At 48.3% G+C, this 26,428-nt stretch overlaps 1 protein-coding gene across 1 annotated transcript in view; it reads left to right on the forward strand.

Moving 5' to 3' along the window:
• LOC144159859 (uncharacterized) overlaps positions 1–24,965 on the forward strand; it is a 47,192-nt gene extending 22,227 nt beyond the window's left edge. The window contains exons 11-12 of the mRNA XM_077691522.1: positions 7,778–8,103; positions 24,818–24,965. Coding sequence (XP_077547648.1) covers positions 7,778–8,103; positions 24,818–24,965 — 474 coding nt within the window. The remainder of the gene's footprint in view (positions 1–7,777; positions 8,104–24,817) is intronic.
• Positions 24,966–26,428: the final 1,463 nt, after the last annotated feature.

The raw sequence follows: 26,428 nt of genomic DNA on the forward strand, positions 1-26,428 counted from the left end.
GTGGGAAGGTGTATGCCCACAGGGTGCGGAGTAATGTTTCCTGGTTAATCGGTAGCGATTTGTGCGGGGAGGAGTACGTTCTATGGAAGAGGCCAGAGTGCTGCGTAACTTCTTGGTCTGTGACTGCAGGATGCATGCACTCGGGCCGGGCTTCATCAGCGCCGGCTAAGCGAGTCAAATCTCGAACCACGAGGTTGGTGATCTTGTTTGCCGTGGATGCCAGTATGAGCTGGCGCCCATACAATCGTGACTGGTCTCGTGGGTGGTCTCTGATTGATCATTGGAAGTGTTGTAACATGCAATCTACCGTTGGCAAAGTTGGGCCACGCCTGCTCAGGGTCTGTTATGAGAGTTTTGACGCCGCTTTGGCTAAGCGCACGTGCTATCGCCGCTTCCTCAGCTTAGAGGGGGCTGTGTTCGGCGGTTGAGATGCTACACCTGTGGGAGGCTGCAGAACGGTAACACAAAGAGAAGGTACAGAAGAATGCTATCGGGCGGCTCTTGCATCAAACTAGTTGATCGTCCCTCCCTTTTTTTCTTGCAGTTTAGTTTCTTTCCAACTGTCTCCCCTCATATATACACACGTTTTGAAAACTCTTTGATGAATATACAATATGCATTAGGCAATTAGTTATTAACTTTAGTCCGAGATGTCAATTTTAATATAGCAACAACATAACAGCGCAATACGGGCATAAAGAAAGACCTTTTATAGTATTCAGGCGGTCTTCACATAACCTTGTGGCTACTTTGTGCGTGACAAAATTTCCTGATTGGTCGAGAAGGAGAACGCTGCAAAATTTCCAAATGCCAAGGACCCCAAAGATATCATGTTTGGCCCGACCGTCGAATTCGCCTTTACTGACCCGCTAATTCTTGTAATCAAAATTAATCAACACACCAGTCCCAATGATTCAGAATAGCTCATTTACTCACCTAACTAATTTCAACTTCAACTTCAACTTTATTGAGCATTTCGTACGTAGAAATGCGAGGACAAATACAAAAAGCTGCAAAACTGCGGCTTGACGAGGTGTTTGCACCTTACGGTTGGCGTGGCAGGAGAAACAGGAGTTTAAAGCATACGCCCAGGAAATAATCCAAAGAAAATAAATGTCGAATTACATACAAACATAAAAGAAAGCATTATACGCACTATAGCTCACAGTTTGTAAAATATACTTATTAAATGATATACATACACGCATATAGGCACTCATAGGTACATACATACATATAAATGTTACAAAACAAAACAGGGTACACAGGTACATAAAAAGAGAAATATTGGATATGTACGAAACCTGTGTAGACACAAAAAAAGCAAAAGACAAAACTTGAAGAAAAAGTCATGTTATATACAGGTATACATACACTCATCAAAATCTGCACTGCAGAAGTATCCACATAAATAAATACACACAATATTGGCAAAAATTACTGTACGGTACTTTTTAGATGCTAAAGTTTGCAGGGAATGAAGACAATGCCAATAAAACGCTTGAAAAATATTACAAGTAATTTTGGCTAAACCAAGGTTGCCACGAGAGACAACGCTTATCAGAGACAAACTTGTCAGTTAAAAATGTTCTATGTTCAGCAGTAAACGTTTCCTTAAAGGAGCCATGAAGATAAAGCACAAGTTTGGTTCATTCGAAAGGTTGCCTCGTTAGAACCATAACGACACCACTTATAACGCAAACTTCGCTCAAATAACCTACATAATTAGGAAAAAAGGAAATGACCATGCGACCCACCAGCTCATTTTCCGCAACAGAACCTATGATGTCACTCGAGAATGCTCTGCGATTGGCGGAGGCCGGCAAAAGCAAACGCATGTTAGGCAGGGCTTACAGTTTGCATAGCGAGCTATATGCCCGTGAAACATACTGCACATTCTTTTTATGACAAAGAACGGTGGAGGAAACGGTTGAAGTTCCGAACGAACACGCAAGCGTGTGCGCCAATACGTACGAAACAACCGCCGGCCGAGCTCGACATCTCGCCGTCGCGCAGACAAATTTTAGGGTTCGAGGCTCTTAGGGGCCAACGAACCGTTCCAGCACGTACAGCGGCGACCTTGCTTGGTATCTTAATCCCTTGACAGGAGGTTGGCCGTCATATCGCCAACCAGCAAAGGTAAAAATATAAAAGAGGGGAGTAAGGAACAGCAAGAAGCGACGAGATAGTGCCAGTCGTCGCATAAGTTTCGAGTGGTGTTGGCTTGCTGCTGTCGTTACGAGCTCGTTTCTAGTTTACAACCACTGAAAACTCCAGTTTGTTCGAGTACTTTACAATGAAATTTCGTTGCTGCGATTTCAAATGCCCATGTAGTACGGGCAAATCGTCGAGGGAGTGCGACATCCCCGCCGGTGAAGAGATCTCCTTTCATGTGCTGCCAAACGACGAACCGCGGCGAAGCAAGTGGCTACGTTTTATGAACTTTGCAAACGGAGGAGAAAGGGAGCGAAAGGAAGTACGAGTGTGCTCGCTTCATTTCCGACGAAGTGATTACGGCAGGGACCCTTACGTTATCTCACTCCTGGGACATGCTGGCGCTCGTCGCCAACTTCGTCATATCGCCGTCAAAGCACTCTGACCTTGGGGGAAAAAATGCCGTACACACCGCGCATTGACGCTCGTATCTTTCTGGTCGGAGCAGAGAGCTCGCGACACGACACCGGCCAACTGGCATAAGCGATACTGCTACTGAAATTGAACTATTATTAACCGTAATACAAATACGGCACATACGTACCAGACTGTATTCGTCCGTCGCGACGGGGCTGACGAGGCAGCGGTGCCGACGGCAAGGCGTTCGTCTGTTGTGGCTATCGCGGAATGGTCGCTTTCCCGTCCACCGCGTATCCCACAACTCCTGCCGCTCGTGCACTTAGAAGCATTGAGCGTTCAAGTGATGTGAGGTTGTTAAATGCAAGCCCTAGCTCCTCGGCGAGAGTTTTGGTCTCCGGATCAGGCGATTCCATGGCTAGGGCTGCGGGTGCACTTGGTTTTACTAGTATTTTTAAAATGGCCGCCGTCTCGGTTTCGGCACGAGTTTCGGTTCCTGTCTGACTCCCGCGTGTGGGTGCTATATTGAGTCGACATACTAAGTATCTGTTTCATGGACCGGTTCGTATGACGCCATTGTTCACGTCACCAAATATGCAATTTTAGTGGGAGATTTAAAATTTTGGCTTAAATTGCCTTATTTCTCAGTGAATAAAGCATCATTTGCTTCCGGGAAAGCGCTTGGGGTACTATGAAACACCTAATCTTTCGAATAAAACAAACGTTTGTTTTCTCTTCATGGCTCCTTTAAGTCTCACTTAGAAATTGTATTTATAGCTATGCCACTCTCGGTTAGGTTATTTAAAAGGCGGGCAGTTCGGGATTGCAACTTATCATTGCCATAATTCGTTCTTGAAAACGGCACGAACTATGTACTCCTTCCCCTAATTTCGTACGGTACGTCCAACGGTTTTCTTAAGCTACATAGGCTTAGATATGCTGCACCGTTGTGTTGCAAGCTATTTTTATACTTTGTTAGAAGATTAAACTTGTAGATACATTGGACAGGAAGCAAATTATACTGCAGAAATAGTTCGTTGGTGTGAGAGTCATATGGTACAGTTGCTGATATGTCGAATGGCCTTTTTCTGAAATAAATGCAGCTTATTAATATTTTTTTGCGGAACTGGTTAACCATACGAGGCTGCAGTAATTTATGTGAGCTGTGAGTATAGCATGATAAAGAATAAGTTTAATATTTGATGTAACCACATGTCGTAACCTACAAAGCACCCAACACGCTCGAGATAAATTAGTGCAGACGTGATCGACATGGGCATCCCATTTTAAATGCTCATTAAAAACAATGCCTAATGTTTTTATTCAATAACCATACAAATCTTTTCAGATCCGATGTACAAACTGAGGTTTCTGTCAACAGATCTTTGAGCTGGCGAAAATAACACCGCTTTAGTTTTCTTAGTATTTAGTTTTAACGAGTTTGCTTTAGTCCATTTGTGAAGCTTTTGGAGGTTTATATTTGCTAAATGCAAAAGCTGAGTAGTGCCACACGATTGAAAGAAAATGCTGGTATCATCTGCGTAAATAATAAAATGTGCAATGTCAGTAATTTCGACATCATTCATATAAATATTGATCAGGATTGGCCCTAGAAGACTGCCTTGCGGAACTCCAGCCCTTACTTCTTGTGAAGAAGAGTTGTGTTCCTTCATTGCTATGACCTGTTGCCGGTTACTTAAATAAGATTGCAAAATAGTAAAGCTCCCGGAATCCATAATGTTGTAATTTTTAAAGCAATTTTAAATGACTAATTCTATCAAATCCTTTGAAAAAGTCTATAAATATAACTAAAGTTACCATCTTTTCTTCAAATCCCTGGATTATTAATTCTTTTTTCGTTAGTAAAGCTAATTCGTTGACATATGTTTACGAAAACCGAACTGTTTTGATGATATAATAGAGTGTTTGTCACAGAAGGACACAAGGTGGTTCGCGATTACTTTTTCTAGCCTTTTAAAATAACTGGAAGTACAGAAACCGGTCTATAATTGGAAAAATTGATTTTGTCCCCGGATTTAAACAGTAGCGTGACCTTAGCTTGCTGCATCTTTTTTGGAAAAACACCAGTAGTAAGGCATAAGTTATATATATGGCTAAGCGGCGATACAAGAAGGTCCAGTACAAACTTAAGAGGACGAAGCTGAGGCCTATCGATGTCTATGGCCTCGCTATTTTTTAGTGACAAGAAAATCGACCATATTTCCTGAGGCGTTACCGGAGAAAAAAAGGCTCCGTGGGGGTTAGAATCCTTTAGGAAGCTCATAGCGCTTTCATTGTGGGAGCATTGCATAAGATTCGTTAAATAGTGATTAAACTTGGTTGCCAGTTCTTGACCCTTGAGCGGTTTATTATCTACTGTCAATTCAAAGTCGTCGTCATTTCAAAGTCGTCGTAAGTGGGTGCAAAAGTTTATTCAATTCCCGCCACATGACATCACGCCGGGAGGAAGCCTCAGAAAACACATGTTCGAAGTACCTTTTTTTGGTATAGCGTAAGAACTTTGTCACAAAGTTTCGGTACTTTTTAAAGGCTACAGAATCGTCCCGGTTCTTTGTTTTTATAAACGTATGGTAGAATAAATCTTTTTTACGGATCATCTTCAGACATTCGTCTGTAATCAATGGTTTCCTTATATTCTTATTTTTCTTCACCATCTTAAGAGGAAAAGACTTTTTATATGCATCTTGATATGATTCTAGACAAGTATCATAGGCATCATCTGCAGTGGTGCACAGAAGTAAAGGGTTACACCAAATACAGGGAATTTTCTGGCGAAAAATAGTCAAAGTATTCTTATTAATATCGTGAAAAGCGAAAGATTCGGGGCATTGCTTACATCTTAGTATTTCTGTGTGCATTGAGAACATATATATAGGTAAATGGTCACCTATATGTACACCAATCACACCGGACATGGTACTGCTACTTCTATCACTGGTTATAAATACATCAATAAGACTTTGGGAAAGACGGCCCATATGAGTCGGTTCTTTGATCACGTTCATGCAGCCGAAATAACCGAAAAGGAGCTCTAGATCACGCGAATGTGCGCTTGCCTGTAATATATTAATGTTAAAGTCCCCACCAATAGTTATTTGTAAACCACAAGACAAAACAAAATTGAGAAGGTCTTCTAAAAATGCGAAACAATTTTTGAGTTTTCCATCAGGGGGGCGGTACACAACAACAAAAATAGCATTTTTACATTGCACCGTCAAAGCTTCATAATCTGTCGTAACTGTCGAAAATTCGTTCATTGTACTACAAGAAAGCTGTGTAGACACGAGCTGTAACACACCCCCAGCTCGCGATGGGACCTATTTAGAAAGAACGTGTTGAAGGCCGAAAGGCGCAGCACTTCTGTGTCACTCGTATACCAGGTTTCCGTTATCATGACAACGCCGAACTTGAAACTTTCAAAGCTGCGTTTGCTTTTCTTGTAGTTTCACATTCTTCTTTCATTTCCTCGTAGCTTTTGTTGAATAATTCGCAGCTTTTTTGCATTTCCACATTGTAGTTCCTAGTGGTTTCATATTATTTCTTAATTTCCTCGTAGCTTTTCTACATTTCCCTTACTTCTTTTCGAAATTCACGCTTAACATCAGCTATCTCGCGTCTTAGGTGAGCAATGTCAGTTTTCATGACCAAAGCAATGCGGGATTATATACAGGGGCACACAATAGCAATGACACTGGGTGGTTGGCACCAGAGGCCACAGAAAAAGCCACTGAGTAAGCGAACAAAGATTACTGCAGAATATTCAAACCTATGAAATAGGAAGGCGACCATCAGGCGACCGTTCTGTTCGCTGCCTCCGCTGCCAAGTGATGCTGAGGTGGACGGAGCGTTCTTTTAAAGGATCCACTTCGTGACGAAAGCCACACGTGGTCCAGGAAACAGGGGGTGTGGGGAGGCGATGTGGCGAGGGGGTGTGGCGAGTCTACCCACTAACCCGCACTAATCGACTTCAATCCATTCACCTCTTAAGTTTAAGGTTAAGCAGATTCGAGATAACATAAAAATGCTATCAAATATACTTTAAAAGTGGAAATTAGGACTCCCCATTTTTTTAAATCTCATATTCTCTTGGAGCAGTAACCAAAAGACACAACGGCACTGTATACAAGAAAAAGTTACCTTAATATTGAGAACTGCGAGTGTTTGTGTCTCAGCGCTGTTTGTATATAACTGCCCATTCACACTATAAGTGGAAGATATGGATGTATTGTTGATGGTGTCCCTGAAGGCCTTCACAAGCGGACAGGGATGCATGCCAATTAACAAGACCTTAAAACTTTACGCGATTTTAAACACCATGTATTGAAACCATGAAGAATATTCCATGATATGTTGCCTCGTAATATGCGTTATAACTTAAGTTATTCAAAACGTAAAAGATAATTGGGAGAGATGGGAAGTGCCTAACGCAAACTGATAATATATACGGACAACTTTACATTAAATTGAGGGCAATAATTAGAAGAGAACATGGTGGGCCTTGGGAACTGCAGACTACGCAAAATATTTCATGTTCTGTCTGGGGAGTGGCAAAATATCTTCAGACGCAAGGTAGGGTACCGAACTGGAAAACTAGAAATCACATTTTTGAAGCCCCGGAACCGGTTCGGAACGGTTCCTTCGATTCGTTCCGGTTCGGGTTCAGTTCCAAAATGGCGGAAAAAATACGGTTCCGGTTCAGTTTCGGTTCCGGGCAAAAATTCGGGTTCGGTTCCGGTTTTCGGTTCGGTTCCGGTTCCGGTTCGACACCCTGGTAGAGACATTACAAACGTTTTAAATTGCGCGTAAAACTATCCGGAGTGACGAAAAATACGCTAGCTAAAAACAAGCAGTGATCAGTGTGGCTCCCGCTCGTTATCATGCGAGTGATACCATAAAATGAACCAGAGGCCCCGCTACCATCACACGGTCATGTTTTCTGATGGTGGCCCATGCCGGCACTGTCCCTCCCACAAGATTCTGTGACGTCCTTAACATCATTGGAAAGTGGCTCGGTAGGCGCGACTGCTTTATATGCTTATTTTAATATTTCCAATATTTGCTTGAAGTGCGATCATTGTGATCAGGAAAAAGGCAGTTGTTTGCCGAATCGAACATGGATTTTGTCTTCATGATATTTTTCAGGCTACAATGGTGGTGACCTTTGGCGATTTCATGACACGCGCAGGTCAGGTCATTCTTCGCTGAGTACGTGACGCCCGCAGCAGTGGCGACCGGCGATGCGTCCACGCCGGCTGCGCTTTTCTCCTTCACGCTCGACTACTTCCTCAAGAACGGCAGCTCAGCGTATAAATATGCGAAAGATTTGGTACCCGTGCCACCGACGGTGAACCACATCTTCAACAGCATGGCGCTGCTCATGGTCGGCTGCGACACGCGCAGACTCGTAGAGGCGGCCGTGAAGGGCTACCACTACGTGACCGACGGCGCCGGACGTCCCCTCTTCGAGCCTGTTCTCGACATGGACGCCGTGGCCAGCTTCCTTAAAGAGGGGTAAGCGACGCTTTCTCGTAAGACGTGTTTTGGCTCCTAGGCGCGGAAAATCTGAGCTCCGCGTCAACTGGTGAGGCACTCGACTGTTGGCCCTCTCCCTTACCACAGAGGCGGTGTCATTCCAGCACCGTGAAGGTATACAAGTACATATCCTGCGCGGATGGAGACAGCAGTCGGAATAAGACGGATGCCAAAGAAAATATAAAAGATCAGATAAAAACCCGGCTGAGCTTCACCTACCGACCTGTCCGTAGTAGCCCTATTTTAGAGTTGCTTACCTCAGGGCTCCCTCAACATCCTCACAGACTCGGCCATTATGGCATAGGAAGAGACACTGCGCTTCCCCAATAGCCTCAGCCTCCTGCCAGCAGACCATCCTATCGGACTCGCAAGCCGTAGCGAAAAGCTTTCGAACCGGCGGTATTTTCAAAATGTATCTCCAAACTCTCCCCACAGACACCCTCCCCACCCCGCCCAATATGTCGGGTCCCTGCCCGTACAGGAATAAGCGTCAATGAGGCGGCCAACTTTGAGGTTCGACTGAGCTATGGCGATCCGGCCATGCCGCTGAACTAGCAAAACTACGGGAGGTCTTAATCGCGTACCGGGATATGCTACATTAGAGAGATATAGCGTAGCACGTAACGTACGCAACGCTAGCTGTACGCCACGCTACTCCTCATTCCCCCTTTCCCCACACCCATATTGGCAGCTAGCTTCCCTGCGAAATTCCACCCTGGTGGCTGAGCCAACTTCGCTTACAAGGATATGCAGGTCGCGGAGGCCTTTTTGACACCCGCCACCCCCTCCGCTGTCCCAGTCGTGAATGAAATGGATCGCTATTTTGCGAAGTTCTCGCAGTGGCTTCCTCTCAAGCTTGTTCTCCGCTCCTTTCTTAAATTTAGGAAGCAGGCATTCTTGTTCAAGCCCCGCGTCCGTTAGATCACAAGGGACCGCCGCCAAGGGAGAACGCACCTCCGTGAGCTCGTTGCTTTTTCTCGCCTCTACAGCCCCATAACTCTGCATAGCCTTAACGCACACTAACCAAGTTACCACAAGCTCTTCCTTACCACCACCCTACGGCATCAACGTCATTTTTATTTATATCGGCTAAGTATATTTTAAGAGCAAGAAATCTACAAAAACGACTTTCCACAAAAAAAAAAAAACGTTTGTTCAGCAAGTTTCCTCATTTTGAACACAGCTACAGCAACAGGTATGTAATTCCGAACACAACGATGCTTAAATAATAAAACTCCTTTCATAAAAAAAATTGACACAACTGTGTCCAAAGCTCGCCTAAGCCGCTAACCCGAAAAAACTTTACGCGACAAATTCCGGCAAAACTAACGCATAAAAAACAAAGGAGATCCCTGCAATCGTCACACCAACGCATGCCTGACTAGAGAAAGCACGTCTTCCTCAAATTTGTTTTCTATCGCAATACTCCAGCTCAAATCTCAGAAAAATACGCCTTCATAATACAGGTTCTGTTAAAACCTAACGCTTCTAAGCTAGCTCCTTAATTCATTGACAAAGACATTATTCGTCAAATAACCTAATCGTAGACACCTCATGCATCAAAATGGGCCCAAAATACCGTAGTTATTCTTTTTTGAGCGGTATTTTACATTCGGGAAACGCTCCCTTAGCACCAACCTATCTCTGAAGCTAACGCGGCACCAGTACAACTCAGCTCACAAAGCGGAGCACAGCACTAACTGCGAGACCATTCCTAAGACACAGGTCACTAAGCGCAAAAATTGCACTGTAAATAAGCAGATTAGAAGCTTTCTCCTGTACTTTCAAATGTTGAACTATATTTCAGCCCGCATTACATTTTTAAAATTTTCTTGGCCAGAAATGCTGTGGTAGGATCTCATCCAGTTCCCTGTGAGCCAACAGCAACATCACTTCCTAGCACCACAGCCGTCACGTAAGGCCCCAATCCTGTGACGTTTTTACCGGAGACCAGCAGCCCATCCACTCTTCTCCCACAGGGACCCCCGAAACGAGGACTTATTGGTAGCTCAACCATTATGCCAGCACTTTGGCAAGTAGGGTTTTTAGCAATATTGCACCAACATGGCTAAGCCAGATGCAAAAAAAAAAACAAATCCAACAAACACCTCCAAAACATCCACCCCACAACCTCTACACCAGCCCCTTGTCCCACGAACCTTCTTCTCCAACCACAACCTACAAACATGATCCAAAGTCTCGCTAGAAGCTCGCCAAACTCGCGACCTCTGAGTTGTCTACTCAACGAACGCCCAGAGCACAGTCTAGGTCCTCCATCCTAGGACAGCGCGTGGTTCAAAGCTCAAGTACGGAACCTTAGGCCCCGGCCAGGGATGTCATTCCCGACCAGATGTTTTTAACACCAACTCCTCGTCAGCACACTTAACCGAGCCTGAGCCCAAAAAGTAATTCCGAAAACTTTGTCATCCTCTTCATCAAATTCCCCCTCACGTTTTCCATGCCCGCACACGCTTTTGAACCACCCCCTTGCCCTTCCCGCATTCAACCACCAAGAAACTAAAGACCCTCGTCCCAGATCGACACACCACACCGCCCCCCTTCCATTTCCGCTAATCCAACAAAGCCAAAGCTCTCCACTTCAATTCTTGGCTAAGGTCCAAACAACCCTTTCCCCTACACCCTCCACCCCAATGCGGCAACCATCCACTAGCGCAAAACCACGTAATTCTGTCCTAGACGCCACCATCGTCTACGACACAGAATTCATGAGTGCACTGATTGCGGTTCAACGAGATGTCCTCGCGGAACAGACAAGTAAAGGGCTGTTGGATGAGTTCCAAAAGACAAAAAGCATCCTGTTGAGTCTCTCCCTATGAATTGCAGAACGTGAAGGCTTAACATCGTGTTGTAAAAACGACGTACTACTCGCTCCTCCCCTGACCCTCCTGAACCTCTCTTGTCCCAAACACACGAGTCTCAAAACTCCTCTCGCCCACCCCCTTCATCAGGTCCCTCTCAAACTGTCTCACAGCCTTCTATAGCGCGCAATCACCCTCTTCAACCCCGCCCACAAACTCTCCTCTATACCTAACTCCCAGTCCCCGCTCTGCTATTCAAACCCAAAATTCCCAGAACCACTTTTTCCACTCCAACCATTCCATTTCGCGGCTCACCTCCCTGCCTCCCGAACAACACCTTCCCATTATCTTGACCGTTGAGCCACAACCACGTGGCAAAACCTTTCCAGCTTTCCAATCCTCACAATCCCAACTCCTTGTACCAGTTTCAATCCAAAGCCCCACAACCCAACCCACTCCTCCGGAGGCCTACGCAAGCCAACTCAAATATCCACAATCACAAAAGCAACCACAGACACCTGGACCAACAACAGCATTGGTTACTGTAGGAACTTCTTCCTCTTCGTACATAGCAGAAGACGCTGATCATCATCATCTTCACCAGCACGGACCGAGCGGTGGCACGCGCTCGCGCTCCACGCGACCCTGTTCCATTAAAGCCCTCATTCTCATCAGACGTGCGCTCTCGGCTCTCTCTCGACGGCTTGGCAGCCGGAGGACCTCGAGGTCCATTACATGGTGCCGAAACCCGGGATCTCGCGACAAGGCCTACCTCATCGACGCCCGGAGCCGCGCAAGCCCTTTGAACCGACGCGGCGCCGGCGACCTTGGCCCCAGAATCCCCGGCCGCCAGCTGACTGCCATGGAACGGCTATTCCGACGTCGCCAGAGCCTCCGCTCTCAGCTGGACGGCGTAATTGCCGAAGCGGAAGCAGCGCTGCGAGGGCAGCCAGGACTTTCGGCGTCCGAGGTGAGCGTTCTGCTTGAGCGAATCGAAGCGCTCCACCAGCAGATCAGGAAGCTCGACGACCGTATTTTCGACGAAACGCCAGAAGACCTGCTGGATAATGAGACGTCGGACGCTGGGAGATACGGCGATAAGGTCGTGAACACGACAGCGACCCTGCGTTTTGAGCTGCAGAACGCCCTTGCATCCAGACTGCCCACACGACCGATGAGCTGCCCTACTCCGGCCACCAGCAAGTCTAAGCTGCCCCAGCTTGACTTAATCAAGTTTGACGGGAACCGGAAGAACTGGCAGCGTTTCTGGATGCAGTTTTCATCGGCTGTGCACAACATCAGCGAACTGAGCACTGCGGACAAATTTAACTATTTGAACACCCTCGTGACCGGAGCAGCCGCGTCAGCCATCTCTGGGCTTCAGGCCAGCGAGGAGTGCTACAAGGACGCAGTCGACATCCTGAAGAAGCGCTTCGGAGACGAAAGAATCATCGTCCAAGATCATCTCAGAAGCCTTCTGGACCTGAAACCGGTTTCGTCGTCGAACAACACGCAGCAACTTCGACGTCTCTACGATCAGATACAGGTGCATGTACGAAGTCTGAAGGCCCTTGGCACCAGTCCCGCTAATTACTGCTTGATGCTACGGGTGGTTCTCTTTAGAACGCTACCGCCCGGCATGGTCTTGAAGTACCACGAACTCTTCAAGTCACCGACGTGTACTTCAACGACATCCAGCTCGACTCAAGCCGTAGTTGACCAACAGAACGAGACGGCACAACCCGAACAAGAACTCCAGCAGCTTCTCGACTTTTTCGACCATCAAGTTCGGTGTCGAGAAGCTGTGGAGCGTCAAACAGCTGTGACAACGCCGGACGTTGCCGTGACACCACAAGAGCCACCTAGACAACAGAGGTTCCGAAACTTACACACCGTATCGGCTCTGCAAAACTCGGCGAACAACCCTCAACGGTGCTTGTTCTGCCAGTCCGTGAAGCATCGTTCCGAAGTTTGCGACAGCGACGAATGGAGCCTAAAACGGAAGAAGCAGCTGCTCATCAAGGAAGGTCGATGCTTCCGGTGCCTCAAGAAATGGCACATGGCGAAAGACTGCCGAGGCCGACTGCGGTGCGACAAGTGCCCCCGAAGGCATGCCACTACCATGTGCGCGCCAGACGCCTCGAGCAGAAACGAAGTGACCTCTACGCCCGTTAGCCTAGTTTCTCGTCAAACTGGCCCCATGGTCCTGCTTCAGACTTTGACCGCGACAGTCAAAGGCTCTGCGTCATCTGGACGCTACCGGATCCTCTTTGACGGCGGAAGCCAACGCAGTTTTATTACTGCCGATGCGTCACAGAAACTAGGCTGTGAATTCCTGGAAGAGGAGACTTTAACTGTGGGTGTATTTGGAGGCCAGAAAACGACAAAAACAATGAGAAAAGTACGTCTCCTCATCGTTTCCGAAAACACAGAAAGGCCCGTGCACATCGAGGCACTTGAAGTAGATGCTATATGCAACGAGCATATACCCGTGCCAGATGACCAAGTCATCAAGACGATGGAAGCAATGCGTTTAGACACACGGGCACTCTGCGCACGAGGTTTCGAAGAAACCAAAATAACTATCCTGATTGGCTCGGACCACTACTGGGATCTGGTAACCGGCAACGTGAAGCCAGTGACGACGAAGCTCAAGGCAGTGGAAACGTTGCTAGGCTGGACTGTTCAAGGCCCGCTGCCGTTAGGAGCTAATGTCACGCACTGTGCTAACGTTGTCGTGCTACGAGCGTCCGTGGAAGCCAACGAGGTCTCGGAAGTCCTTAACCGTTTCTGGGACTTTGAAAGCATCGGCGTCAAGTGCGAGGACGAACGAAGTTCCGAAAACGATCTGGTCATTACCAAGTTTGAGGAAACAATCAAAAAGGCGAACGAACGGTACGAGGTCGCGCTTCCGTGGAAACCAAGGGTTGACTTGGCGGATAACCTTGCTGTGGCAGCGAAGCGGCTCCACATCCTAATGAAAAAAACTAGGAAAAGACGCCAGCCTCATGGAGAGGTATGACGCTACCATTAGAACGTACCTCGAAGAAGGATCCGCTGAAAGGGTACCACCGACGGAAAACGTCCCTCGCGGGCGCTTGTATTACATGCCCCACCGAGCAGTGATCCGCGAAGACCGTTCTACGACGAAAGTGCGAATCGTGTTTGACGCATCATCCCATGAAAATGGTGCGAAGTCGCTTAACGAGAACTTGGAAGCTGGCCCGAACCTGAACCCCGACGTCGTGACCCTTCTACTGCGTTTCCGAAGGTACAAGGTAGCAATGACCGCTGACGTCGAGAAAGCATTTCTGCAGATTCTCCTACGTGAAGAAGACAGAGATGCTCTGAGATTTCTCTGGTTTAAGACATTGCCTCAAGCGGGTCGACCGTTACCAGAGCAGGAAATCTGGAGAATGACTCGCGTTCCTTTCGGGGCCACTTCAAGTCCTTTTTTGTTGACAGCTACATTGAAGCACCATTTTCGGCGATGCGAAAAGAAATATCCGTCGACAGCCCGCCTGCTTCAGGAATCCATGTACATGGATGACCTTCTCATTGGAGCTGATAACAGTGCAGAAGCCATCAAAATGCATGAGGAGATCGTTGAAATTTTTCGTGCTGCGTCCATGAATATCCGGAAGTGGGTGAGCAACGATCCGTATGTTGCTGCTTCTTTTGAAGAGAAAATAACTGCCCAGGAAAAGGTGCTTTGTCCTCCGTCAGGGACGACGAAAGTTCTAGGGATTTCATGGGACCCTGAAACGGAAACGTTCTCCTTCAAGAACAACAGCCTTCTGTACTTCATACAGCAACACGAAGTGACAAAACGATTCGTTCTTCAAGCTATTGCAAGGGTGTATGACCCACTGAGTTTTCTATCGCCCTTCCTTATCAAAGCCAAGATCCTGCTGCAAGACATCTGGCGAGAAAACCTTGACTGGGAAGACCCCCTACCATATCGACTGCGAAGCATATGGCTCAAGTGGGCCGAAGAAGTAGCCCTACTGCACGATGTAGTCATCCCAAGATTTTTAGGCGCCGGAAGGGATGGCCAGAACCGCACATCCAACCTTCACGTCTTTGCATACGCAAGCGAGTCGGCTTATGGAGCCGTGGTCTACCTAACCATTCACGATGCCAGCGGCAGTGCTCGGACAGTCCTTCTCTTTGCAAAGACGAGAGTTGCACCACTGAAAACGGCTACGCTAGCACGACTTGAATTGATGTGGGCGATAATAGCGGCACGTATCTACAGCTACATTACGAAGAACTGGGAACTCGACATCGAAGAAGTTACGTTTTGGTCAGACTAGCAGATTGCCCTCTGCTGGATTAGAAAATATCCGTCGACATGGAAAACATTCGTGCGGAACAGGGTGCAAGAGATCCGGAACCTGACGGATTACACACGTTGGCGCTTCTGTCCAGGAAGGGAAAACCCAGCCGACCTTCTGACAAGAGGCATCTCGGCTGACCTGCTAAAGCGATCGCACCTGTGGTGGCACGGTCCAGACTGGCTCACTGACCCAGATCTGTGGCCGGAAATAATTCCAGAAGGTGGACAACTAGACGCACCCGAGCAGGTGGCAACGACCGGTGCTCACGCCATGAATACGACTATTTTGGTGCCACAGGTGATCGACACTGAACGCTTCAGCTCATTATCCAAGTTACTCCGCGTCACAGCATGGGTACTTCGTTACGTGAAGAATCTGAAACAAGAGGATAAAGTGACCGGACCTCTGACCACCGAAGAAGTACAGCATGCGGAGCATTACCTCATTCGCGTGGAACAGCAGCTTCACTTTGATGTCGAGGCGAAATGCATCGCAACCAAGAAACCTCTTCCGTCGCACAGTAAAATAAAGGAGTTGCGACTCTTAGTCGATGACGACGGTTTGTTGCGAGTTCGAGGAAGGGTGCTCACCAGCGACACATACGGAGCCCAGGTTTCCATACTCCTACCGAAGGGCACGCACTTTACACATCTCATGATCCAGCACGCCCATGTGCAAGTCCTACATGGAGGAGTACGAGACACCGTGACCCAAGTTCGCGAGAGGTTCTGGATTCCACGCGCCCGACAACTAGTAAAAAAGACTATCGGACGATGTTTCGTCTGTCAACGGCTGCAGTCCAAGCCCATAGTGCAAGAGACACCTCCGCTGCCCAAAGACAGAACAACCGAAGCTTTTCCTTTCTCCGTAAGCGGGGTTGATTTTGCTGGGCCCTTGTACACCAAAAGCAGAGCTCAAGGACGGGCATACATTGTTCTGTTCAATTGTGCCGTCACAAGGGCTGTTCATCTAGAGCTCGTGGAAGACCTAACAACAGAAAACTTCATCTGCGCCTTGCGGAGGTTCGTGTCCCGACGGGGATTGAGTAAAACCCTCTACAGCGACAACGCACGAACTTTTGTGCGGGCTTCGAAAGAGCTTCAAAGGCTATGGAAAGCTATCAGACACCCCGATGTCCTTACATTTTTTACGACGTTTAGAATACAGTGGAAATTTATCTGCCCAAGTTCTCCTTGGTGGGGTGGTTTCTACGAGAGACTGATCCGATCTATCAAGATGTGCTTAAAGAAAATGTTGGGCAGGCGCCTAGTATGTTACACGGAATTGGAGACACTTTTAACCGAAGTGGAGGCTGTATTGAACTCTCGGCCCCTGACCTACATATTTAACGACGTAAACGAATGCCCACTATCTCCGTCAAGCTTTCTTGTGGGGAGGAGGTTTACGGCGTTGCCACCGTACGAAGCCGTGGAGAACCCCAACAAATCGGCTGACCAGCTGCGAATCCTTTGGCGGAAGAGAGAAGATGACCTAAAAGCGTTTTGGACCCGCTGGTCTACGGAATATTTAAGTGAGCTCAAAAACTTTTCTGTCAACCAGGTCAAGGGGGTCGATTCATTGAAGGAAGGAAACGTGGTTCTCGTCAGCGAAAAGCAGCGTCCAAGGCAGATGTGGACTCTTGGAAGAATTAAAGAACTTCATCGCGGGCGTGATGGCAAAGTCCGTTCCTGCTCCTTACACTTGCCTTGTGGAAAGACAGTCGACCGTCCCGTTCAACTCTTATACCCCTTGGAAGCCAACTAGCGTCATCTGTCGGCGGGGGAGAATGTAGGAACTTCTTCCTCTTCGTACATAGCAGAAGACGCTGATCATCATCATCTTCACCAGCACGGACCGAGCGGTGGCACGCGCTCGCGCTCCACGCGACCCTGTTCCATTAAAGCCCTCATTCTCATCAGACGTGCGCTCTCGGCTCTCTCTCGACGGCTTGGCAGCCGGAGGACCTCGAGGTCCATTACAGTTACCAATGGAACCAACCATGAAGGTGTAAACACAAGCACCATTTCAAAGCTTTCGCCCACGAATCTCAACCCACGACAACTGGGGTCAGCAGGGTGGTCGTTTCCTCCTTAGGCAGGGAGGGAATTTCCCACTTAAAACCAACTATCGACAAGACCAGCGGCACAAGGCTACAGCAAGCACATCCTGGGCCCCAAGAAACCTATGTTTCGCATCGTTGATGTTCCGGTCGGGCTCACCGCAGCCGACATCACCTACTCCATTGTCACACAAAACACTGGCATTCAAATAACACCACAAGACATTACTATCACCTAAGACTACATAAACAAGAAAGGAACACGAACCATCAGACTAACCACTTCCATCCCCCTCTACAGACAGCTGAACAGCTGACACACCTCAACATTAGCTGGGTTTCATACGCAGTTTTTCAACACCACAAAATCCGCACATGCGAGCACTGCGCTACCATTGGCCATGTTGAAAAGCACTGCCGCAACCGGTTCACGCGCTACGGGTATGCACTGAGCCACACTCAGTGAACCAGTGCTTCCACCGGGGGACGACTGATCCCTCTTTGTGCCCGTCCTGCTAGTCAGCTGCTGTGGAAGCCCCACATGATTTAACATGATTTACTCACACCAGAATGTCTTGTCCGGCAGCAATGGCTCGCACGAGAGGAGGCACGCTGGAATTCAAACACGGCAACCAGGTCCCAACACCAATATGCATAACACAAGTGAAGCTCACACGCTGAACCCTATCTCCAGTCCCGAACATGACTTGGGCTACTAACCCTCAACCCATATGGCAGTGGACCTGCTGTTGCTTTCGAACTAAAAGAGCCAATCTCCAAGCAGACATTCCAGCCATACCCAACCCCCCTTCCTCCTTGCACTACAGGAAACGTACCACTCATCCAAGCTAAAAGACCGCATCTCCCTCACCGCTTAATTTCCTGCAGATATACACCCTTGTACACCGAAATATCGCCGTTGAGCATCAAACGTTCGCCTCACCAATCCCACACATACTCACTACTCTCCACCTTTCCAAATCCGCTGTCACATGCCTGCACCTTCTCAACATCTCTAGCAACCCTAAGTCCAAACACTCGTTCTTTAAATACATCTTTCGCCAAGCACTTTCTATCTGCCAAACGTGACCTTCTCATAATTACGAGTGACTTCAACGCCCCCATCTGGTGTTGGGCTACTTTCACACGACTCCCAAAGGTCGTCTACTCTCTGAGCTTACCCGCTCCCTTCACCTCACACTCCACAACGACCCTTCCTCCTCTACACTCATTGGCGACAGTGTCCAGCACGGTATCACTCCCGAACTCAGCTTTAGCACCGGGAAACTCCCACATAACGCCTCCAGAACACGAGATGTACTTGGCAGGCATCACTATATCATAAGCACATCTCTTAGCCCTCAAGGGCATCTCCAGAACGCCCCAACTCCCACCACGAACATACGCAGATTGGGATCTCTTCCATACCAAATGCCCCTTCCCGTCCACTACCACTTGTGACTCCGACCTAAATCAATGAATGACCCACCTTCTCTCAGCTAAACAATTTGCAATGAAAACTACCGCCCCTGCTCCTGCAATATGTAGACACCCACCTTCGTAACTTTGGGAGGCTAACACCAGCATAGAGGAGCGCTGGAGGAAGCATAAGCACCGACGCAACTTTCGCCTCAAACTGCCAACCCTCCGTACTAAGTTCGAGACACGTACACTCACATTAGCCATTGATCAATGCAACAACACTTGCAACGAAATGCGAGGCCAGCATTCCCCAAAGAAAGTGCGGCCCATCCTCCGTGCACTACTCGACTCGCCATCTACTGAGACCCAGTCTCGTCACCAAACCACTAAACTTATAGCCGACACTCAACCCTCACTCACCGCCCTATGCGACACCCTCCGCTCCATTCACATCCCACCACCCTGATCACACCCTGTTGGTTCCCCACAATACGCTGCCAACCCCACCCACAGCTCGATACCCCTACCACCTTTCCAGAGCTACACGCAGCGATCGAAGCCCTGCAACCCAAAACCGCGCCAGGACATGACAACATCACAATGACCCTCTTACGACACCGAAACGAAGAGGCTTTCGAACACCTTGTGCAACTCTTCAACCAACGCGGGCTTAAACACACCCTCCCCTCCACCTGAAAACACTCCAACATCACCATCATCTCCAAACGTGAAAACCCCCCTCCATACACAACCTCTGCCCTATCTCTCTCACCTCCTGCCTTGGCAAACCTCTCGAACACATCCTGCAGAATCGTATCAAAGCACACTTCACCTTGAACCCACACAATCCTACCACCCAACATGGTCGGCTCTCGACCCAACCTATCCACTCAACATGGCTTTATTCAGTATCATCGTGACTTCCACCAACACCCTCTGCAACGACATCACACCTTTATACTCTCACTGGACCCCCAAAAAACCTTCTACTATGTCTCGCACCGTTGCATCGTTCAGGCGGCTTCATCCCAAAACTTTCGCCAACGCTTGTGAACTTTCTACCATTATATATAACTTTCTGATACAATGTACTGCTACCATACGTTGGGGCCATGTCCAGTCGGATCTTTTCCACATGCCAGACAGTGGAACGCCACAAGAAGCGGTCCTCTAATCCACACTCTAACCTCGTTCCAATCGCGCTTGCCCACTCTCTCGTCACCAACCCCACACTACGCAGCACACTGTACGCACATGACATTGCCCTGTGGCTCCAACCAACACATTGAAACAGCACTCCAACATGGCCTCAGCCAAGTCCTAGACCACATCGAACCTTTGGCGCTTCACTGCTCGCCTCACAAATCCACTCTCCTAACTTTTACCGCCTCGCATCAAACCCCCTTCAAACCTCCTCATCAAACTTTTTATATACTCTGACCCAATACCTCACAGACAGCAACGTAGAGTCTAAGGCCCCACTCTTGCATACTAGAGATCACACCTCTCACACAGCAACTAAGCGTCTAAAGCTTCACCCTCATATACAACAGATCACGCGGACCCAACCTGCAGATCGTAATCAAATACGTTACCCAAACCACGCATCTCATTAGACGGGTTACCACCAGACACCAAGGCATCACGGAACAGGACCCCTGTGTCTCGTACACAGTGTTCTACTCAACCGTATCTTGTACCACCTACCCTACCTCGATGCCCTTTTCCGGAAGACGTATGGGCATGCAGACGTATAGGCATGCATGCAATTTTATTTGCGGTAACATCTTTCCCATGGCCTTGCAAATTCTCTCAAAAATCGTACATCCTACATCGTGACCCTGTTCTGGACACCAGCCCGTACAGGCGGAGGCGTTAATGAAGTAGTGCACGTAAGTGCTCACGAACTTATTTACCGGTCCGCCATTTTCACCACGCCACGCGATGCCCCTGCATGCAAGACAACCTCCCTCCTGCAATACAGGGATAGGGCCCTGCTCTACCGACTTCTCTGCAGCCGACACCCGTTCGATGGAATGCTTGCCCAGCGACACGCGCGTGACGTCAGGTGCATGGCGCGAGGCGCGTGGCAAGAGCACTTTATTCTTTTCGCTCCACTACACGTGTGGGTGTAGCAAATCGTCCCAAATCCTTCCCTTTCAAGAAAGGTTACTGCTTGGAGTCCGATGGAGCCGCCTGTCTGGACTGGCTCGCCGCTGCAAGGTTCCAGCTCGGCCGGCTCAGGCCAGCGATGGTATGGACTTGGGGTCGTGCCGCTTCTCGTGTGTCATCCTGGTGAAAGCTGCCGCCTGCGCTCGTGTCGGCCGCTGCTTTTAAAGACGATAGTCTTCCTTGGGCTACTTAAACCCAGAAATTTTGGTCTGTCTGTATGTCTGTCCGTCTGTCTGTCTGTGACTCGATTCAGCCACCCGGCCAAAGCAAAACAATGACTGCGCAATAGTCTTATATAGTCACAGCTAAATCTACCCGTCTATGTCCGGTGTAATGTTCATACTTGTCAACATTGTTGAAGAAGAACAAGACATTACGCAAATATGAGACAACAAATCAATACAGAAGTGATATTTGCAGTGTTTCTTTATAAAAAAATCAGACATGCTTGACTTTTCCGAAATTAAATACTTCATCAACTGCAGAAAAAGAATTCGCTCTGCCGTCGCCTGCTGTCGCCCGCGCTACTATAGCTTCTGAAGCCATTTTAAGAAATCAACCGGCAACAGTTACACAAGGTTCCACTAGATAGGTTCCACGTTCTGCTTGCAACGCACGTGGAGTAGGGAAACGCGGTTCTATAAACGTTGAAGTAGGGCGTCTCGATTAACGCGTGTCTTCGCCGTACGGCAGCGTTCGCATCGAGACACCCGGTTCGGAGAAGTGGAACGCGGGAAATTTAAAATGATTTAAGCAAACCTTTGGCGTCTTTACCTTGGGAGGAGCGCGGCGCAAGCGGAACAACACGAGAGGTGAGCGGGAAAGCGAAGGGAGGCATTTACTTCGCAACAGCCGATAAAGACTATCGTCTTTTGACGGCATTTGCAACGCAAGGAGCAGATACGCGGCCAATTTTTCTGCGAGCGCCTCCTCGCTGCGGCTTCTTGGGCGTCACTGCGGGGTCCGACTGGGGAACCTCGGTTGATGCGGGCGGCGACTCGTTGAAGGGTCATCCACAGTGCTCGGGCGTTGCTTGCCGCGAGGGTAGGAAGGCGCCGCCACTTGGAATTCAAGGCGGCGTCGATATCCGGAACAGAATCGGGTCCGGGATGTACTCGGGAGGCCTGTGCGCGATGTCCTGCTTCGACGGTGGTTTGTAAGCGTAGGTGTAGCTCATTCCTTCGGGACTCAGATAGCGCTCTCGAATCAGCTCTGAGGAGGTTCCCAAGCACATTCGCTGAAGCTCTGCCCTCGTCTCCTCGTAGAGTGGAAGTGGTACCAACACATTGTTCACTGACGGGAACAAGCCAAGGTTGGTGATGGCTGGTTTTCCAAGTAGGGCTGCGCGTAAACCAGTTAGGATGTAGGCGTTTTCCACGCTTTCTCGACCGTTGAGCTTGAAATGAAACCTTGCTAGTCCCGAGATGCGCAGTCTTTTCACCCATACCCGGAAGCCTCCGGTCGGTGGCATTTAGTGCGACGTGCTTGAAGGGCTGTCGGAATTGTCGCACCAGCATAACAGCCCCGACCGCTCCCGTTTCGATTTTGAAGACTAGGGTCTATGACTCGACGAGGGGAGAGAGACCTCCCGCCTGGATGAAGCCGTCGTCGCTGTGAGGCCCAGGAGACCGCGCTCGTGCTCGATGTATTGTAGAACATTTAATGAGTGGCAAACGGTTGAGTAATGGCCTTCTTTCCTGCATTTCTGGCAGACGGTCTTTAGCAGGACATCTGGACCTCGCGTGACTTTCTTTGCCACACCAGGCACACGATGGGTCGTTTTTCTTGGAGCCTCTCGTGTGGTGTGCCGTTGGAGGTGGAGTGGCAGCGGGGTCTTTTGCGGGAGTATTCCGTCGTGCTTTTAGAGCATCGAGTTTGACGGTTTCCTTTGACGTGGCCGAAAGTTCTGCCTGCTGCTGTTGTGCTGCCTCATTCTGACAAGCGATGGTTAAAGCCTTCATGAGGTCTAAGCTGGGTTCAAGCTGCAGAGCTTGCGACAGTTTGTGGTTCTTGACGCCCACTACTAGTTTGACACCATGTTGGATGGAATGCTTGCCCAGTTACAAGCGCATGACGTCAGGTGAACGGCGCGAGGGGCGTGGCAAGAGCGCTTTATTCTTTTCCCGGCGCTACACGTGCGGTGTGGCATATTGTCCCACAGTGCCAAGCCCCGCACTCACACCTCTCCTCGGAGGCTGGCTCCATGCTGCACGTCCTAAAAACACACACCTTCCCACCCGAAACACAATTGATACACAGTCATCCACGCCTCTTTAGTGCCCCACATGCCCACCTACGGGGCACTCGACACTCACTATCATTCCTCTGCGAATGCCCTGGAGATCTATACCCCCTTTCCCTCTCCCCACCTCTGGGAGCAGATGCTGCGCGACCCCGGGGGTGTCGTGCCAAGTCCTTACCACCTCCCGGGCCCTGCCTGGCAGTCGCTGTGGGCCTTCTCCACCCCTTACACCTGACCCCGAATTAAGGACGAAATAATGTCTTTCTACCTTCACACCTTCCTGTTTGCTTCCTTCCTTCATTTTCGTTACTAGGATATGCATGCGTTTTGTTACCGAATTAGACAGTTTTGTTATAAGCCCGTGTCATAAGGGACGCCACGGTGCCTTTACCAGGATAAAACATGAAACGGAGTGAAAGGGCCAGTGACTACGTTGCCTCGCCACAGATGGACAGTATATTTATCATCTTACGCTTACAGTTTAGCATGCTGCAACCAGTATTCAGGACGTACGAAGTCAATGGGACGTAATTGTGAAGACCTCTGGTTCGAAGAATTGGAAGCCAAGTCATTCTTGAAAAAAAAAATAGACCGCCATTCGCCGCTGGAAATGTCTCGTCATAAGCTTTCAGCGACGCGAGCTTGACGCGTTCGTTTGCAAAACTTCTGCAGCTTTGCTGTGCCTCGACTTGCTATCTGTTTTCAAAATTCGATTAAGAGTGGCAGAAATGGAAGAAAGTTCTTGATGCAACCCGCTCGGTGTTGTTAGAAAGTGTTTAGTAAAAGCGTTTAGTATTTTTAGTGTTCTTTTAGAGTTATATTTAGAGTTTTTATTGCAGTGTGGTAGGTTCTTCCCGTCAGCGTCCATAGCACAACAAACCCCCGGCCTTTATTCATCGCTCTGCGCACTCTGTGCGCTCTGCACTTTGTACGGCAAAAAGTACAGCCGGCAAACAGCAACTGCTATTGTCTCTCCCACCATTTCATCTTCTGTGACAACTGGTACACTCGGTAACTCCCCGTCGGTTGAGCAGCGTTATTTGCATTACCCCTTTGAATGTATTCTCGGCCGTAGGATAAGGTAGTTCGCAGCCATGCGATTGACTTCATTGTGCGGCACTCGTACACTTGAGAGGACCCACCTTAATTGAAGTCTAAGCTCAGGAAGCAACCCTTCTTCTAATGCTACAAAAAAGACTCCCTTTAGATTCGAAACTTTTTGTCAGGTGCTTCTGTGACGTCAATTGATGTATCAATAACCATTAGCCTCCCCGCATTTTGAGCCGGTAGGTCACCCAGTGGTGGTATTGGGTGGGTGGTACGTGTTCTGTAAACTGAAAGCTACACGAAGTAGTTAAGGTGTGGCATTAAATACTAATCGCATTTGATGATAAGGTTTTGCTTCCTTTATTAGCTCTGTGTAACTGGATTTTACCTGTCCCTTTCGTAATCGACTCATAGCTCTGTAGACGCAGAAGCTCAAATAAATTAAACTTGTGCTCTATTAGAGTGATAGTTTTCCACACGTGGCGTTTTACCGCAGTTGCTTCCCCCGCAGGATCGCATACAAGATAACAAATGAATTCCTTTGCTGTAGAAACAAACCCAAGGTGAAAAAATGAAATATTTTTTTTTGCAGGACACTGCCCAAGATGAAAAATGGAGACCCATGGGAACCTTGGCAATCGAACAACACTACGCGCATAGAACTCGCGGCAGACACGGTGCGCCCAACACCTGAAGAAATTGAAAACTTGTGCTTGAAAACTGAAAACTTGAAAACCTGAACCTGAAAAATTGAAAACTGAAAACATAGTTATTTCAGTTATTCCGGCAAATAACTATGACTTAATCGCATAACCCTTAGTGATAACAGATAATTTCTGACGACTATCATGTCCGCCGCATCATGGTAAATGTCTTCAATGTTCTCTTTTTTTTAAATATTTATACATAAATGCAGGCTTGCGTCACATCCTACGTTTCGGGAAGTGCGTGGATTTCTACCTCCACCTGGCCGCCACCTGGCAGCCCTCGTGGCCATGCCCGCGCGCGAATGCGCAGTCAGGTCTTGCTACCCGCCGTCCCTAGCGTAGCGTACGTTAGCCGCTGTGCATAAATACGACCGTAGCCACCAGTTTGACCGTTATTGAACGTGGTTAAAACAGGTTTATCAAGTCATAGCTAAATCTTCTCACAACTTCCTTTATCTCTTTCTCCCCAACCCTCCCCTTGGAACAAGCCAGCGGTTCTACACTTTCACTGCGCATGCGGAAGTCGTCGGCGCCTCGATCGGTAGCCGAAGCGTGGTCGATGGCCTTCCCGTTTGCTCCGCTAAACCGTACGAGCGGCTTACTTGACCTTGGTTTAGATTGAAGGTCAGAGGCACGCTACCAGGCGTTTCCCGTGTGTATACCTGCAGTAATAAGCTTTGCTTAAAAAAAAGAAACTTTCCGAAGACACGCACGCGGTGAATGGCTTCCCGTTAACATTCATTCTTTGTCCTGCATTTTACCGTTGAGGATAACTGGGTGATTAAATTTTGCAACTTGGGTTATTGCTTTTTTTGTGTACCAATCTTCATTGTAGACTCTTCTGGCTTATATAGAAAGACATATGCGTGGAAAGAACACATGGGCGCTGTAAGGTTTGGAATAGAACTGCACCCAATTGTTAATTTGTGAAAGCACACGCTCATTTCCACACACAAAAAAAAACTCGCAGTGAGCCCGCCATCGCGACGCATAAAGCTGGATTCACTTCCCTAGCTGATCGTAATTTAATGATAAGAAGCTGTGAGTCATGGCGCATGAAGCTTTAGAAGTGAATAAAGCTTTCTGCTCACCAATGGGAATAACTTGCAATGTCTTGGCACGTCTGGGCCTTTTCGCAAAAAAAATCAAGTGTTGCTTTTTAGAATGGTGATGGAGGAAGTTTTTGCACAATCTGGCACGTTTTGGTGAAAAATGTTTGAAAGCACTATGCGAATAAATAGTTGGGACTTGACGCCTAGTTATTTTAATGCGCTTGTTTATGTTCATTTACCCAACAATTAACATTTGCTTCTAAATATTGTGCACTTTATGTATATCTCGCTGCTTATGCTTCCTCAGGTTGCATCACGTTTTTACCTCGAAGTGGACAATTACCGTGTTCTGCTCTGACAATTAACCCGATAGTTGCACCCACCGCGGTGGCTCGAGGCTAAAGCATTGCGCGGCTGAGCACGAGGTCGCGGATTCGATTCTCG

This window comes from Haemaphysalis longicornis, unplaced genomic scaffold (assembly GCF_048455015.1).
Source record: "Haemaphysalis longicornis isolate Haplotype H1 unplaced genomic scaffold, Haemaphysalis longicornis Haplotype H1 scaffold_10, whole genome shotgun sequence".
NCBI lineage: Eukaryota > Metazoa > Arthropoda > Arachnida > Ixodida > Ixodidae > Haemaphysalis > Haemaphysalis longicornis.